Genomic DNA, 18,718 nt, shown 5'->3' with positions numbered 1-18,718 from the left:
ATCCGTGCCGGGTCTCTCCTCCGTCCGTCCCCACTCCCGCTGTCCCCTCGGGGCTCTCAGGGCTGTTTCCCGCACGGTTCCCYTGGCTCAGCCCCGGCTGCCCTTTTTGGGCAGCGTTTTGCCCTCCCTTGGCCAGGCTTTCCCCGGGGCTCAGGGGCTCAGTCGTGCCCTGTGCTGGAGCCGCTGGAGCCGCTGGCACCGTCCGGAGCAGCCCCGGCCGCTCTGCGGGGCCGACACCCGGACACCCGCACCCAGGTAGGGAAAGGGTGGTCTTATTTGGATGTATAGCATCGCTGGGTTTTTTCATTAAATTTACATCAATTTTTTTAGATGCTCTTAGAAGGACAGGAGAGAAAAAAGGGTCAAACTCTAGTCAGAATTTTGCCAGTGCTTTGGAATACGGGAATCCATGAATTATTTATGTTTGATTTCCCAGTATGTTCCCAAAAGGCTGGTAGTATTTTCCCTGTTCGGCTGTCTATGATTGTCTAAGATTTTAATTTGGTTCTCTCAGGASCATGTATATGCTCTGACTTACAGAATCTCATCTGTGTTTTTGTGACACAGATAGGAAATAGTGTTGCTGTTGTGGAAATTAAATGTAGCCGATTTACTTCTTGTTTCTCAGCTATGGTGTATTCTGTTAAGCTGCTTAGCTTTTATTTTTTTTCTTGTACTTCCTCTAATTTTCCCTTTATTTTTGGTGCTAAGTTCCCAGGAGTGTGGGTTAAAAGGCTATCAGCCAACTTACTTTATGATGGAAAATRAAAAGAATCGGGGTGGCTATTTTAGGGAAGGGAAGCTGAGAAAAAGGAAAGGTACCATGGTCATCATCATTATGTGAGAAAATGCTTTTTTGAAGACAATGATGGAATTATTAGGTTTTTTGTATCCATGCTGAACAGTGCAGGAAACAGGGAGCTTAAATATATTATATTAAACAGAAAAGCAAGTTCTCTCTTGATAAGGCCAACGGAGCTTGGAGCAGAGGGAGGTGGCTAAGGGAAGGTTGCAGTGAGAGAAACTGTGCAGGATGATTCTGTGGGTTAAATATGTGAAATGACAGGAAAAAATCTGCCTTGTCTAGCGATTTGGTAGTGGGCTAGAGGCACAGAAGTTCATTTCAACCATATTTTTTTTTTTTTGTAATTCTACAATACTGGCAGTTTTAAGTCCCACTGAAACCTGAGAATGTCCAATTTCTTATGCCAAGACTGAGCTCAATTAAAAGTTTATGAAACAGCCRGTTCAGCAGAGCCTCCCCACCACCGGGGGTCAGGCAGCGTTGGGAGAGCTTGGGGACGAGCTGAGCACTCAAAGGGGCTTTTTCCAAAAAGCTTCCTCACCTCTGCAGGGAAAGCAGCATGCAGCAGGGGAGCTACTCTCAGCCAGTGCGCCTGAAAACATTTCACCAGGCGCCTTATTCACAGCTCTGGTGTTTCTTCCCACCCCAGTGCAGTCCCGGGATGCATTTCTTTGGGTCTCATGCTGCTGTAGTTCCATGTGTCACCCTGGTGAGCTGCTCTGAGCAGGAAGCACAGCTTCCCACCACCCAGAGTGCATGCCAGGGTGATATTAGGTTATAAATATCACTCTGTTAGGTTACAAGATCAAGTATTAGGCCATTTTGTTTCCAGGTAAATAGCCACATTGAAAATTACTTTTATTTCTATTGTGATGCTGTGATTATTGATTRATATTGATTAATTGAGCAAATTAAACAACTAGATTGTTTGAAAGCAACGTAACAGAATAAGCATTTCTATGTGTGTGCCTACATGTCTTTTCTGTGATACTTTACAAGCCARTAGCAAGTTTAGTTCTATGACAATTAAACAAACTAGTAAACTTCTTACAACAGAAGCAGATTCTTTTGTTTAACAAAACAAGAAAATGTAAGTCCAAAAGTCCATTTAGATTGAGGTACTGGAATTGCGTAGGAATTTTGTATGGTCTGCTTTTACTTGTGATAAAAAAAAGGCAGGCAGATCCTCCAAGCTTTTATTGTTTAACTTCAAATAATGGCTGTGTCTGGGGCAAATATATTACTAGAGCCAAAAATTCATTATTTACCATTTTCAGTAAGATTTGCTTACAAAAAGTAAGCTRTGTGAAAATATATTGCTTCTTTAATTAAAATTATATATAATCACATTTTTCAATATAGAAACTAATCTACYCTGAAATTTAGAGAGATTTTTCTTCCAACAAATTACTGGCTTTTTTAATGAATAATCTGTGTTTTCATGTTTTTGACTTACATATGCCAGTGTCGTGAGCTTCAGAAAGCTTTCAAAAAATGCTACCCAGCAGGGCTAAATGTGTGTTCTCAGGCAGCACAGTGGCTTCAGAGACAAAGCTTTATAGCATGTCATCTTCCCTTCTTTTAGAGCTCCAATTTCCAGAATAGTGTGGGCATTCTTGGTCTGGGTATTGAATGTTATATTTGCTTTTACCAACTACCCTTTCCTACTGTTTTCACTCTTCTCACTGCTTCCAGAAAAAGCTCTATTGTTTTATACTTTAGCAGAATAGAGCCAAGGCAGGAGCTTTGTTTCTGATGTGAGTGGTGAGTGCTCTGAATATCCCCACTGCTCTTTAGGAGGCCCATCCAGCTGGCAGCCGGTGGGCCACTTCTGTTCCACAGAATAATTCTGGCCAATTCCCCCATGAGCATGATTTTATCCTAACGTTATGCGCGTGCCTGCGCATAACTATGCAAGCTGCCGCTCTGTGCCTTTACTTTTGGAATGTGGCACAACGTGTCTGCCTCTAGAGATGTGCCTATGGTGACATTTAAAAAGAGATACTACTCTGTAGCTTAGCCTTCAGAAAGATAAATCATTCCACTGTCACACCACTATTTTACCCTCTAAAAAGAAATGTTAGAAATGCCTTCATGTGCCAAGATTCTTCTTTTTTTCTTTTTTTTTGTAAAAGGTCTTAAAACTGGCCTAACAACTGGTGTGCTGTTTTTCTCAAAAATACTCTGATAAAATGTTGTCAAAATCACCTTCTAGACTAGAACAAAGGCTATGTAAGTTACCTAGGCTTAAAATATAGTACATGTTAAATAATCACGTGTGTTAGCAAGTCAGCACTAGATGGTTTATACTTCTCTCATGTATCATTTGTTGCTTTTCTGTTTGCAAAGCGTTTCATGATTCATTGCTTTCATGATACTATAATTTTATGCTGTGTGCTGCCACTGGAATAGTATACAAAAATCACAGATATAAATKATTTGAATCCTCTTCACATGTACTGATGGTAAAAATTTCAGAGGAAGACTGGGAGATAATTGTAATAATTTAAAAAAAAATATTCAGAAATCTCTTTCATTTTAAATGGGATATATTCTATATTACAGAACAGAAGCATGTTCTACAATTTTTACCTCAAATGAGTATTATTATTCTTATATGTATATTATTTCTCATATTTATCTGGTTGATTATAATAAATTCATTTTTTCATTTTTCCATGAACTGCAGAAACTATGCCTGTTCCAGACCAGCCCTCGTCTTCTGACAAGACAAGTTCCCTTAGTCCTGTGTTGAACACATCCAATGGCGATGGCTCTGAAACTGAGACAACCTCTGCCATTCTAGCTTCAGTCAAAGAACAGGTAGGCAAGTGATGCATCTGCATCTGCATCATTTACAAATGTTTCATAGCTGATATCTGAATAATTTAGTTCACAAACACATTTCACAAAGAATGTTAACTATTTCTTCATGTCTTAGTATACTTCTGTAAGCTTTCCKACAGTAAATTTATTATAATTTAATTGAATTGCTTGTTTTATTCTCCACTTTCACTCTTTACTGTGGATGGTGCTTTTCAGAAATCCGTATGTTGGTAGTCGGCATGTGACATTACATACTTTGTATGTAGTCATTTAATGTAAGAGTTATAGAAAGATGAATGGTGGAGAAGATGTGTTATAGTGGAATTTTAAAAGTATTACTAAAAGTAATACTTAAATTTATATTCACGGTTTTGGGGGTTCTTTTGTGTAAAACTTGATGTGAGATTATCTCGGGGCAAAACTGGGTAGATTGAGGCATTCAGTTATGGATGATTAAAACCAAAAGTATTATACTTTTTTACAAAAAGTGTCTTCAGTGTGATGGTCTGTTTGATGCTAATAAGATGAGTTTGGACCTTTTTATGTAAATTTTTGTGGGCTGAGTGTCAGAGATTTTGCTTTGAATGCCTCTTTGTACATTAGAAGATGGCCGCTGTCACTACCTCATTTGTTTCAACAGCATGAACAGGAATTCAAAGAGAAACATTAAAGACAGCTACTTTTAGGCAGCTTTCTCCTTGCTGAAGGTGTCTAAATTTCCCATTATAAAGCAATGTTCTTTCACTTCCAAAGGCATTCATTGCTKCTTGATTTAAATTAATGCATGAATTCAGCTTATGATATCTGCCAGCACTGGGATAATAGCTGCTGAGTTGTAGAGATTTTATAAAAATTATGGCATTGCTCTTCATTGGGTGTTTTGCTATATGCCAGTTCTCTCTTTGGGTGTTAAAGGTTAGTCATGTTTTCTGTTCTGAAAAGAGGAGCGCAAGAAAGAAACGTTGCAATGTGGAGTTTTTCTTGACATTTATGACACATCATTGGAATTGAAAATTGCCCATAGTTTAGGTGTTTGTATTCTCTTTCATGTCAATAGCATTACTTGGGCACATACCAGTGTTTCAACCTGTGTCACTGCATTATTTTGTAGAAAAATACCTGCCTTAGTTTTTATTCTGGTGCTCAAAGATTGYCCAGGGAAGTTGCGTAGGTAGAAGATGTATCTGCCTGTTAGAATGTGAATCACAGTATGGAACAGTGGCAAGAACTTCTCTGTTGTTTAGTGTTGTGATGATTGCTAGTTTACCCCTGGTCATGTGTTTTACAAACAAAACTCCCACCCCTATAAATCAATGAATTGAGTACTAGAGGCAATTGGTGCTGAATCCACTAGATGAAAAGGATTTCAAATGGCAATATATTAGCAAAGCTATTTCTGATTCCTGTGAACCACAGCAAAAAGGAGCTTGTAATAAAGTAGTTCTACATTTACTTATCACCAAGAACAGCYTTGCCAGCAAATTTAAGGTAGTGCTGACTAAAAAGATAATGTCTTGACCTATTCTGGTGCAAGGTACCAAAAGTTAACAGTTCTTTTAACAAAACTTGTTTCTTGACAGGTATCTCTGGTCAGACCTATCTTGAAGCTTGAAGACTGTACTAAGCTCAAAACCAAGTAATAATAATAATAATAATAATAATAATAATAATAATAATAATAATAATAATAATAATAATAATGAGCAACCAAGCCAAAAGCCAAACTTGCTTTTGAGGTTTTCCTTTCTCCACAATATTGCGTTTTGACACACATCCATTATTTAATGTTCTGTTAGAAAAATTCTAGGTGATGTCACAATGCTGTACTTCAGACAGACAAAATACATTGAACTGATTTTCCATTATAGGAGTAAATGAAATTAAGTTTCTCACTGACTGTACAAATGGACAGCCCCCTGCTTTTTAGAAAAAAGAATGAGTTACTTTACTGTTTGGTATGTGATTTTGCTCCATATGTCTTCGATTTTAGTCAAAAATATATCTAGAGATAAACTATTATTCAAAAGTACTGCCAGTATGGAGAAAGATGATTGAGCTCATAATTAAGCTGTTTTTCAACAAAACAAATATTACATTTTCTTCATCTGTGCTGACATATAGCTTTAAAAGGTCTCCTTGCATTCTTTCTCTTGGAACACTTGGGCTAACTTCATGTGTTGCTTCTCATAACATAAATAGAACATGGTCACTRAGCAATGGCAACAGAGTAAACAGTGGTGTTTATGATACCAATGACTGTAAGAGGTGTTTGCAATCTTTGAAGAGGGCAGGAGACATKAAAGGCACAGAGAAGTAGTAATAAATGTAACAAATGTTATAGTTATTTACTGTAATAAAATCTATGTAAAACTTTAATTATAAAGTCAGAAAATTTCACTGAATTTTTTTTGCTGTGCTTTGTTTGAAAAACACATGTCCCTGTGCTCTCATATTTTGAGGAATGGATCAATTTGGTCTAAAAAGTTTATTGGGTTGAAAAATTGTGCTTGATATGTCAAATGTCAAATCATACCTGTGATTGTCGTGATCAATGAGAAGCCACGTGCTTTTCAAGCTGAGGATATCTGTCAAAAGAGGAATAGAAGCCTTTGTGTTGTTGTTGAGGAGTTAGGTTGATTTGGGGAAATGCAAATGCAGAACTCGTTGCTTTGAAATATAAGCCATTTCATTTGTGCTTTACCTCTGGACAAGCGTTCACTTTTGGGTTTCAGACTTCTGAGATTCAATTGAAAAGTGATTGATATGGAACATGAATCCATTTATTATCTGTTGCTGCTAACTTTCTTAAGGTTGGTTGGCATTGCTGGAGGCAAGGTCAGAATCATACACCACATGTCTAGGAAACTGAGATGCCAGACAGTGACCTTTGGCTTAGCTATTCTCAAGCAGTCCTTATGAAGAGGAACAGTAAATAACTTCTGTGAAAATAAAAACTTTTGTTTTAAGGTTTTTTGTATTGTTTTTGTTTGTTTGTTTGGGGTTTTGTAGACAGTATCCAGATCTTTGAAGATAAATCAACCAATGAACACATAAATTCAGTTTCCCATGCTATAAAAAATGTATKAAGGAGAATTTCTTTTCTTTCTTATGATATAATGGCAAACACCTTTGGGCCAACGCTTCATAGGTTTTAGAARAAACAAGGCCCTTTCTCTTTCTGCTTTTTCATCTGTTTTTGTATCTGTAAATATGGGTAAAATTCTTCAACAAAAAAGGGAGATACCATATTTGTGAGGATGTATGTGATAGATGTAACTGCTTCTGCAGAAAGTATGATGTGCTTCTGATTGGGAATTACCACCTGCAAAAGAGACTTCTGAGCCCACTTGTTAAAAAACATCCTGGGAAGAGAGCTGTTGATGATGCTCTTTTGAAGGTAGAAATAGCTGCTGGGGAGCCTTTGGAGTAAATATGTAATGAAGCTGATGCTTTTCCTGGAAATCTCCAGACATATGTAGTTCACAGTACTCTGGTTCTTGGCATACAGAAAACGGCTCCCTTGGAAGCTGAGGAGGATTGTAGTGACCTAGCAGAGGCTTGTTTTGGCAGATTTTATTTTTATAGAAACACTTGGAAAACATGAGATAAATTAATTTACTAAGAGTAAGATCCATTTTGAAGCATGGACAGCTATTTTCAACTCAAAAATAGTATAATTTGTTTTCTTTGTGGCTCCAGATTCCTTTAGCATTTTAATAGCAGCCTGTTTCAGAGAACAGCTTTTTCTTTCAGGAAACTTATGCAAAGAAGAAGCTGTGACAATGTTTAACTTTTTTTTTTTTAATCTTTTTTATACATACATATTTAAAAGAAAGATACTTGTTTCCAGTTGCCTGTCTTCATTTCACCTTTCAAGAAAAAAAAATTAGACTCTCACACTGTTTAAATAAATATTGATTAACACACTCTTAAAATCATATTGCTGCTTTCAGAGAAAACAGAAGTATTTGGCTTTTTTGGTGTCTAGTGACTCTTGGTTTTGCCTTGGGTCTTTTAGGTTGGATTTTYCTTTTGGTTTTGTAAGACTAGTTTCTAAAGTGACTTACGTAGCTTTTAAAATTTTCTATATTTTTCCAGTAGAAAGCTCATTGTTTGTCCAAATATTGTGACTTAAAGCTRTACTAAAAATCACATACGGGGCAATAATTGCTAAGTGTTATTATGCACGTCAGTATTAAATAAGACTAATACATTAATCTGACTTGACTTAAGTTATCATTTACATTAGGTGTTAGTGCTCCTTGGAAACAGAGTTATTGTATACCATGCTCATCTTACATACGTACATGTAASTTACACTGCAGATAGAAATGGCTCTAGAAGTTTGAAGTTTTTTTCTTTGACAGATTGTTTTCCTCTTGTCCTTATATCATGGTTGAAGTTTTATAAAAAAAAAAATCACATATCTAGATGGATATTTCAATTCAGCCTTTTTTTTTAAGACCTTAAGTCCAGAAGGATGATGTGAAATCATCTAGTCTGATCAGCCAGTCATGACATTTCATACAGTCATCCGAGTATTGTGCCCCAAGTCTGATTACAGAATGACATATGCACTGTTTCCCCTAATATAATGCATGCCAYGTTGTATTATGTGATGCTCACCAAAATAAAACCCCATTCTTGCCTTATGGGTACCAGTAATTACTCTAGTWATATCAAGTGTTCAGCAGGTTTTCTAAATTGGTTCAATGACAATATATTCATCTCTTGCTTCCCCTCAAACATCAGGCTCTGTTTCTGTCTTTAAAAGTTTTAGCATCTCTATTTCAAACCCATGCTAATTATATTCAATCAATAGATATTTCTTTCATAATCTCTCTTAAGTAGCATGTCAGTATATTCACTTCCTTAGTTATAGAACTCCCTTGTTTCCAGTTGGGTTTTAAAATATTCCACAGAGATATTCCTCTTCTATTTTCATTAATATATTGATTTAAGACAAGAACTAGACTTGGATGTATGATATACTTAGAATAGCCTAAACCTATACAGTGGATACCATTCTTCTAAGTTGCTGGACAGACCAACACATTATTGGAATACAAGGCTTTGGAGTACAGCTACTGGTTCCCAGATGCATTTCCAGGTTGATGGGAATTGCTTTTGAGATGAACAATTCCCCTACCGGAAAAGTGAATGTCAGGTGGAGAAATTTTGAAGTGCATCATCACATTGCCTGTTGAAAAAGGAAATCATCATTTAAATAGCTACTATCCTCCCTGCTCTGTAAGATTCRCAGGTTCCTGATTTAGTCTGGGACAGGTTTCATGCAGTTCTTTGAGTAGACATGAGTGCATTTATGTTGTGCTTGTCAGGAAACAGAAGTTAAGAAGACTTGAGATGTGGAAAAGTAATAATAATTCCTGTTCAGAACTCTGTATCTCGTTAAGTCATGCCAAAGGGGCAGTACCCACAGAAGGTGCAGTATGGAGAAAGTAAAAATTGCTGCACTGATAAAAGGTTGCAGTGATAATTCAAAGTATTTTTGGGATAGTTTGAAATGAGCTGGGAGTGGAAAGGTTTCTGTGAAGATTTAGTGTGATAGAGGAGTATTGAAGCAATATATCCTCCCAGCAAAACCATATTTGAAGAGRGGGAATAAAACGCTAATTATCAGAATAAAATTAGAGTTAAATATGATACTATTTTGACTTGAAGTAATGTTGAAAAATTAGTATTTCAAAGCCAAGAATTTCAGAGAAGCTGGATAGAATGCCACTTAGCAACCRCTCAGTCAAATGCTAATTTAAAGCATTAATAAAGGCTATCACAAAGAAAGGCAAAGTATCCTTCTTATCAGGCAGCCARTATATGAACACGCTTTTGGTAATCCAAAAGCACTTCTGCCTTAGCTTACTTTTTTGCCATTAGTGGAATAATTTCAAACTTGAAATAAAGATAACCTGTGAAAATAATAATATTGATCTCGATGCCAACAGAATTTGAATTTTAGTATATTAAATTTCTAACATAACTTCTTAAGATTGTTGATTCTCTGGTATCATTCATTAGACTTTTTAAACAAAAAATGTTTTCACTCCTAAGCCTGACTTTTTTAACCAGTGTAGTGGAAGAGMTTCCTTATTTCACCTCAAAGCTACTTGAGAGGGCGATTGAGCTTAAAATACTTAGAGGAAGCAAGTCAAGTTGTGCCTTTTCCCATTCTGACGCATCTCCCTTGGCTTTAATGGCAAACACGTACTTTTGCAGCCATGTGAGGAGTGCTTCTGGGGAGCTGAGTGGGTTGAAAAAATGCGAAGATGAGTTGGCAGCCTTGGGTTATAGGAGGTCGAGTGTGTTTCTTTCTCTTTTGGTGAAGGGCTGTTGGATCAGTGTGTCGACTTGTTTGCAAGTATTGGGCTTTTTAGCATGGCTGTTGTCAATGTATGCTTTAGGCCATGAGTTTAATCAACTTTCATGTAGTATTTGGAATTATTCAGAAAGTCTAGCACAATAWGACTATGTAGTTGTAAAGGGGGAGTGGAAGTTTTGGGTGTGCCACGATTCTGTCYCACTTCTTTCTCTGAAAGCAAGTTATAATCTTTATGAGACTTAGCTATAGAACCTGTTTTCAGTATTTTTCTCTTTTTGTGCTTGAATTAGGCAATATCCATCAACAGTAAYTTTCATTTCCATAGAAAATGTTTGAGGCTGGAGTTCCTTGGCTTTCAAAACCACCACATCTCTTGTACAGACAAAATAAAGCGCTTTTAAAAGACAAAAGTGTGAATGCTTCAGTGATTGTTTTTCTTTCTTCTGTCTTCTCTGGAAAGGAAAAAAAAAAAAAAAACCCACTAAAAAGCACTTTTCAGATTCCACAGTGAGCCATTTCCTTTAAGTTGTCTTGCCAGTACTTTTCATGCAGCTTGGTCTTAAATGGGATTTTTGAAGGTGATTTGATTTTTGTAATTATTTTAGCAATTTTTTCCTTTATATAATTTTAAAACTTTACTACTTCTATTGTGTTTCCCCATCTGTTTCTGTGTGTTTTCTAACATGATATTATTTTCTACTCCTGATGGATTTGCTGCTAAATAAAACTATATCTTCACATGGGTAGTTTAAATCTTTTGTATTTCTAGGTAAAACTACTTTAGAGGCAACTGAATTCTATGCATGTTATGTTTTGATAAAATAAGTTACAATTCTGTTTATCCCCATACATGAAAACTARAACCTAGCAAATGCTAAACTAAGTTTAAACTTAAGTCTACTCCAGAATTATGGTACATTACTACCCAAATAACATTAGCTAAGGCCCTGAGTTAYAGAGTTATTATAAGAATAAACCAGTTTAGAATAACACAATAAATTTATTTCAGCATGTGGACAGTGTACTTCTCTTTTCGTCCTCCACTGAGAAGGAAAAAAAAGAAATTTGAATTCTAGTTGCTTCTGATGAGGATCTTTCTAATATAATGGGATAAAAGGACAACAAAGGACATTATCCTTTAAAAAAAAAACAAAACACTTTAAAGATTCATAGTAGACAAGTTAATTGCTTAATTTATAATTCTTTTCCCAGTGTTAACATTGCATTTTAGGTGAAACATCACTGACTTTATTTTGGAGGAAGGCTTTAGATGTATAACCTATAACAATCTTAACAATGGAACCAGACTTTATGTGAGGGTACCTTGATACTCTTCATAAATGACTTTTCTTTTTCTATGCAAAGAGCAAATCCAAATCCTGAGGACCGAAGAGGCTTTTCTCCTTTCTATTTTTTAAGAGGTTTCATAATATTTTTTTTCTTTAGAGAGTAGATGTGAGATGATAGCAGCTTACATGTATTTTCTTGTTGAGACCTCGTTATAGTGCAATACTTTTTGACCACATTCTTTTAGATACATTTGGAGGACTCATTTTTTATATAGTAAAACTTTAATTAATTTGATGTTACTTTCATCTACAAGGGATTTTGATTTGAAAGAGRCACAACAATGCACTCAAATCACAATTAAATTAGAAATTACAGTTAGTGGAGTACAGCAATTGCACCACACAATTGATACAATATAAATGGGAATTTATTTATGTAGAACAGGCTCAACATTATGATGTTGAGYATCCCCCAGTCCCTAGAAAGGAATGTGTTTTTTGGAGTCAGCTGAAGGCTGCAACTCTTTTCAGGAAAGAGTTACTTGGTTGRTAAGAGTTCCATATAATTCACATAAAGCAATCCAGCAGGCTCCCCAATGGGGACCATGCTCCTTCCTCCATCGCCCTCTGAGTCAAAGAGTTTGAGCTGTCCTGTGTGCCTGGGGCTCCAGACCAGCAGCCTGGGGAGTGAGGAGGGTCTCACAAGAGGTGTGTCCCAGCTCAACCCAATTGCCTGGAGTCTGATGTTGCACTGGGACTTCATCCATCACTCACTGTAGGTGGAATCACAGGAGGCAAAGTCACATGCTGAGGGCATGACTGGGATCTGGAGAAAAGCATAAAACCGTGATCTAAACACTATTACAGTTGTATGAGTAAAAGTCAGACTTGGTTAGATTAGTAGGATATTATTTTATGGGCAGATCTAGTACATATGGAAGTTACGTTATTTTAACCAGAAGCTAAAACTAGCTAAAACTAACATAACCCCCAAAACTAGTTTTGTTTTGCTCTGCGCCTACATTCCTTTCATTCAGGGACAGGCACTTAGGCAAACAGTAGAAATACTTTGCTGATACAGTCAGTTTGTCTAAAACAAAGGCACCCTTGGGTTTCCCTTGGCAGGGAGATGAGTTTGGCTTCCTTTTCAACTTGTGATCAATCATGCCATTATTCTCCCCTGAGCCTTCAGGTCATGTAGCCTCTATTTATCTCTTCTGAGTGTTCCTTCATTATGGGTGTCTAAGTGAGTGTGAAGGGGGGCTGTCTGGGGTAGGGGTGTCTTTGATCTGTCACAGCTCTTTGTCCCCTTATTTTATAGCACATGATTGGAAATTTTGTTTTCTCSTGTGCAGAAATTTACCTTTTGGGTAATAATCACTTGTGACATCAACTTTTGTAAGTAAAAACTTCCCACTGGTTATCTACTYGACAGCATACAGAATAAAACTTCTATTTCTGTTAGTATTCCCTCAGTTTCTTCAGTCTGGATTGTAACACACCAGATAGCTACTTGTAGTCTATTTCCTTAGTTGCTTCAAAATGTGAGCTGTACTTCTCAAATTTAATCTCTGTTCCTTTAGTTGCCACATTTGTTTTTCCTGGACTTCTCAAAAAACATTATTCTTTAAATTTTTCAGACAGTCCCATGTCTTATGCATTACTAGTTCCTGTCTGCCTTGAGCTTTCCTTACTTGGATTTGTAGCGCCCTCCAACATAATGATCTCAGTAATCTGGAGTGACATTTTGCTGCTTAGTGTGGTATTCCATCACTCTAACCTGCAATTCATGTTGCAGTGTTATCCCATGGTCATGATTATCCATCAACCCCAACAGTAACACAGTGCAATTATGTGCCTGACTGTGTAAATAAGATTTAAATTGAGCTGTTTGTATACCATTACCAGCCTCTTCCTCCAGGAAAAATTGTAGTTCACATTGCTAGGCCATTTTCAACAGATTTTTTCAGTGAAAAATGAAAAAAAATGCAGTGCAGAATGGAAAAAAATTATGACTTTATCTGTTCACTTCTATGTATTTCACAATCTTCAGAGTCTTGCTGTAAATAAGTGGATATAAGAATTGTACTGTRTATTGCCTTGAAAGTGGTAAATATTTTGTTCACTCCGTCTGATTCCAAGAGAGTAACACATCTTGGTAAAATCCTGTTTATATTTTTAGAGTATTGTTATTTTCTGAAGTACCTCTGTGCTTTAGGTTTTACTGTGGTACCCCTGGAAAATATTATTTTCATTTCTCAAAGTTGTTGCAGATTTTTTTCCCTCTCTCTCTTTTTTTTTTTTTTTTTTTTTTTTTTTTTTTTTTTTTTTTTTTTTCTTTTTTTTTTTTTTTTTTTTTTTTTTTTTTACCTGTACATAGTTAGACCTATCTTTGTTCGGCTCATTGTCAATCTAGGTCATTATTTGAAGCTTTTGTTGACAGACCTCTTGAGGGTAAGTGCATCTGATGCTATAAATAGGGCTGATTCTTCATAATAAGTCAGCAGATTCGCTTTTAAATTCTCGGCTTTGTAGTAGGCTTGATGAAATGGAAGAGCTGTGGCATTCTTCTGTCACTCAGCAGCATACTCATRTTTAATTAATTGATATCTTCAAAACTGTGACATTCCAGAATTTAGTAATTTTGAATTACTGCAAAATTACTAAATTTGTTTAGAAGGGTGAAAAGGACTCCTTAAATGATTCCTTTTTTWATTTTATTTTTTAAAACTTCTGTTTTTATTTCACAAAGCAGTGCTTGCACAAGAAAACCTGTTCCAACACATTTTATGCTGTTCTGTTTGTTCCAGGTCACAGAAAATAGAAGATGCTCTTTCTCTTACTGTATGTTGTCAGTAGCGTATGCTGTGAAAACAGATGATTCTTTGGATTAGTTTTTTGTTTGTTAGTTTACCACAAATTGTGGCAGCGACCAACCAAATAGTACTCATTCTTGTCACAAAGTAAGGTAGTTGCATGGTACAGCTCCAAGATGCTGTTCTATYGGCCAAAAATTTTCAGGCACGGAAAAACCTGGGATAGGATGTGTTTTCTGTGTGACTGCAACACGGGAATGGAGTTAGATGAGCTCTGTCTGCAATGTGTACATGGACACTGTTCTGAAACSTTTGACCACAATATGTGGTGCTGCAGCTGTAAAAACCAAAAAATTACATCTTATTTTCACATTCTCTAGAAGTCCTTAAGGGCTTATATAAACAGTGAATAAATTATTGAGATTAAATTACCAATGTTGTTTCATCCTATACCCTTTCAGTGTGCACAACAAATTGTATTATGGCAGAAGGTACAACACTGGGTGAGCCCCTCTGTCACTGAAGGAGGACTGGATGTGCCACTGAGGTGCACATTGGGATGGAGAAGCACTGTAGAAAGGTGTGAGCAGCAGTGATTTCTCCCCACTGCAGTATGTCCAGGGATGGAAGCACCCCTCATCCTCAACATCCTCAGCACCAGCATCTACCATAGGGGTTTGTTACGCTGAGGCTGCATGAGGGACTGTGGAACCTGAACAGTTGTCTGTAATAAATTTAATAGTCACTGAAACTGAGGTTTGACACAGCGCCTGTTTGCTGATTCTGAATTAACGTTGCTGCTGGTGCTGTGCTTTACCTGCCAGATTCTCTGTCAGACACAGAAATAGAAATTAATTGATAGCATATGCGACAGTGATGCCTATCTAAATGCAGAAGAGCTAAGGTAATAACTTAAATAAATTACTTATTTGTTTAGTAATACATGAATATTTAAAGGCTGATGAGAAATCCACTAAGTGCTTTCAATTTAATTTTAGAAGGTGAACTACAGTTTATTCCACAAACTTCTAAAAAAGGTGCAAAAGTACTTGTTGGACCTATGTTTTGTGGTGATATGCAGGTGCATTCCCTTATTTGGCATGAGAAATTGTCCAATACCTAAAATCTTTGCTAGATTGTTTCYGTATGAGAGAGAGGACATTCACACTGTCTGTAGTTTTACTGGACTTTGATTTGCAAAGGGCATATGTAATGGTGTTTCTTTTATGCATTGGGAATGAAAGAATTYGAAGAAATATGTCTGGTTGTCATCAGTTTAGTCAGAACAGAAACAAGTRCATTCCCGCCTCTTTTCATCTGTCTATGGTGAGATTCATGTGAAGTTTATTCTTCTCAGTTTTCCCCACCACATACAGTTTTGCCTCTGATTTTCTTGTGTTGACAGCTTTTTCTATTCCCTCTCAATTAATCTGTGGTTATGCAAAGAGCTACCTTATGGTTTCTTACACTAAATTTGAATGGTATATAGGGTTCCTTTGTTGGTTTNTTTTTTTTTTTTTTTTTTTTTTTTTTTTTTTTTTTGGTTGTCATTTATTTAATAAGGTAGGCTGTAAATCTGTAGCTATAATGCAAATTTTATAGGTATAGTAATATCTTTTATGAGGCCAACTGCACACTTTCTGTATGTTTTCTGTCTAACTTACACACCTTAATGTTTATCTTTTTTATTTTTAGTTTTAATACAGTCAATCTTTCCTTTGAGTATAGCAATGCACAGGTATGCATACAGAGAAGTAAAGTCTTTTAAGAAAAGAATATTAATTTATATCTCTTCTGTTCAGTATTTTAGATATTTGTGAAGATTTCCATGTTATGAAACAGGTTTAACAGGGTGTTTTTTCAGTTGACTTTTTTGATCCCTACTCTGCATTAACAATCTTTATTACTTGAAAATAGGTGTAGGGGTTGTTTAAACTCTTATCAGTGATTGTGGTGGGGGCTGAATGGGCTGACTTAGGAAAAGTGAAAATCTTCAGGTTAACATTGCAGAGGATTGTATTAACATTGACAAAGGTGCACAAGCTACTCAAAATAATTCTGWTTTTAATTTGAATATTCTTGACATAAACCTTCCTAGTTGGGTATGTTTATTTTTAGCATTTGTTTTCTCTGTATGTACTTGAAAGGGTCATCAAATGGTGACATCAGTGTGTCCTTGCAGTTGTGGTCTAACACTGCCTTTTTTCCCTGGAGTTCAAGAATAATTGGTTTAATTAATAAAATGCCATGSAATTTTTAAACTGTTTCGATTTGTTACTAAGAAGCATAATAGGAGAAAGATTACTTCAATTCCATTCACTTTAAAAAGAAAATTTAAATGTTACCATCAGCTGTATGCTGATGTCAGAGTAGTTACTTTATAGCAGGAGAAAACTAATCTGTTTTCATTTCTTTTTTCTGGAATGTTTCCTGAGACTTCAAAGAAATTTTTTCACCTTCATTCCCTACTGGATAAAAGTTTGAACATGTGATACCTTGTGTCAGTGAAGAAAAAGCCTGCACCATCTCTTCAAAGAATATAGAATTCCTAACCTTAGACGACTCATGATCTTTAAGTTGAATGCAAGTTTGCTGTAATGCTTCATACAGTACCTTTAATTTCTCCTTCATTACTTCTGAAGGAAACAAATTGAAATCAGGAAGGCCAAAGACTACTTGGACTTGAATGTGAAAGCATAAAATAACAGTAAGCAATTCTGCAGACATTTTCCAGAGCGAGCTCAGGAAATTTGTGGGTCCATGGTTGAATGTTGGAGGCAATGTAATGGTGACAACATAAAAAAAAAGCAGAAATTTTCTTGGGTTTTTTTCCAGCTGTTCCCAGACAAGTGACAGTTCCATGGCAGAGACACAGGTTCAGGACTGTTTAGAGAAAACTGATGTATTCTGTTTCTTGGGGCTCTATGCCAAGTTTGACAAGAGCTCATTTAAGTAATAGAACTGCAAGGCATCTGTCATCCAAGTGGAAACATGGTAAGTAAGGGGAAAGTCCTGAGAAGGAGTCTAACCTTATAGCAGGAAGGATGAAGGAGTCTAACCTTATAGCAGCCTTTACAAAGGCAAGGAAAATGGTTCAGGAATACATACATAGGCTGTTACAGGCCAGTGTCAGTCTCCAGGAGTATCCTGGAAYRCATWGTCCTGTGACTTGTTTCGAGACACRAGAAGGGCAAGCGTGTCCCTGGAAAGAGTCAGCACCAATTTCTGCAGTGCAGTCAGTGTTTTGTTTGCCTGTAAATGAGGAGAGCACATGTGATGTGGTGTTAACTGTAACTTAATTAAGACTTCTGATGCCTTCTCCCACACTGTTGTCRGCAGTGAGCTGAGGAAGCATGGGCTGGGTGTTGAGTGGGCTGAAAATTGGCTGGACTACTATACTGAAAGAGTAATAATCAATACTACCAACTAAACAATTTACCAACTATCAGGCTGTAAGAAGTGAAAATACYTTAAGGGTTGATTTTGGTACTCCTGCTACTCAGTTCTGCAGTGATTGGGATGACASAACTGAACAGAATGCACCCTCAGCAAATTTATGAATGATACTAAATTAGGTTGATGCTTGGAAAGCCAAATTGAGCTTCAGTCTTAAATCATTCTGAGACCTTGAATGAACTGAGGACTTAGCCAGTAGGAAACTCATGTATTTATAAAAGAGCAGACTGAAATTCTGCATCTGAGGTGGAATAACACCATGTCTGGGAAGCACCTGTCTGAGTCACAGCCCTGCTGAAAAGGATCTGTGATCATTAAGAATGTCAAGCTGAATAGGAGCCAGCAGTGTGCTTTCACTGCAGACAAAACTCGCCGTTGACTGAGCTGCATTAGAAGTGAGGAGGAATAGGACTGGCAGATGGAAGGAAATTGTTACCACCCCTACTTGGAGCTGTTTCTTGGCCAAAGGTATGTCATTTTGGTAACCCCCAATACAGGGAGTATGTTGAGAAACTAGAAACAGTCAGGGATACTAAACTGGTTGGAGGCATAGACCACATGATGTGATGGGAGAGGTTAGGGAGCTGTGATTTTTAGGGAGCTGGGCCAGGTGAAGCAGAGGCTGAGGGCATGATCTTAGTCTGGCCCACAATAACATCAAAAGGAAGGAGGAAGATGATAGCACCAAACTTTTCTCAGTAGAGAAAAGCAAGGGGCAATACCATAAATTACAGCCTGGGGAAGTTCAGACTGGACTCAGGAAAATTTTCTTCATGAAGGGATTAGTGTAATAATGGAAGAGGTGACCAGGAAGACTGTGAGTTTGATCTTTTCCAGTCAACTACATAAATCCTGATGTGGTGTTGGAAATGATCATATTTTTAGTGGGAGGTGAAACTAAGTGACTTCTAGACCAAAATTCTGTGATTCTAAATTGATTCTATGATAATGTGCAATTTTACTGAAACTATTATTTAAACCTTTTTTATGTAGACTATGGAAAAAACAAATTGAGGAAGGGCAGAATGGCTTAAAATTTCCCCCACTGTGATTACTTAMCTTTTAATGGTTTAAAAAGAGGATAGAAACTGAGGATAGCTTATAATTGAAGTATAATCTTAATACTTTTCACTGTTTATATTAAGTGACAAGCAATGAAATAGATTAGCCAACAGAATTGGTGGATAAA

General features: G+C 36.7%; 1 protein-coding gene across 1 annotated transcript in view; it reads left to right on the top strand.

The window, feature by feature from the left end:
• Nucleotides 1-18,718, top strand: part of CTNND2 (catenin delta 2) — a gene marked incomplete at its 3' end in the record, with an annotated part of 536,496 nt that overhangs the window by 113,189 nt on the left and 404,589 nt on the right. Inside the window, exon 2 of the mRNA XM_057390373.1 lies at nucleotides 3,495-3,628. Within this exon, the coding sequence (XP_057246356.1) occupies nucleotides 3,495-3,628 (134 nt within the window). The remainder of the gene's footprint in view (nucleotides 1-3,494; nucleotides 3,629-18,718) is intronic.

This window comes from Malurus melanocephalus, unplaced genomic scaffold, assembly GCF_030028575.1.
Source record: "Malurus melanocephalus ecotype Western Australia unplaced genomic scaffold, MMel_1.1 scaffold_25, whole genome shotgun sequence".
Lineage (NCBI taxonomy): Eukaryota > Metazoa > Chordata > Aves > Passeriformes > Maluridae > Malurus > Malurus melanocephalus.
The sequence above is the reverse complement of the archived record's forward strand: the minus strand, read 5'-3'. Positions and strand labels throughout refer to the sequence as shown.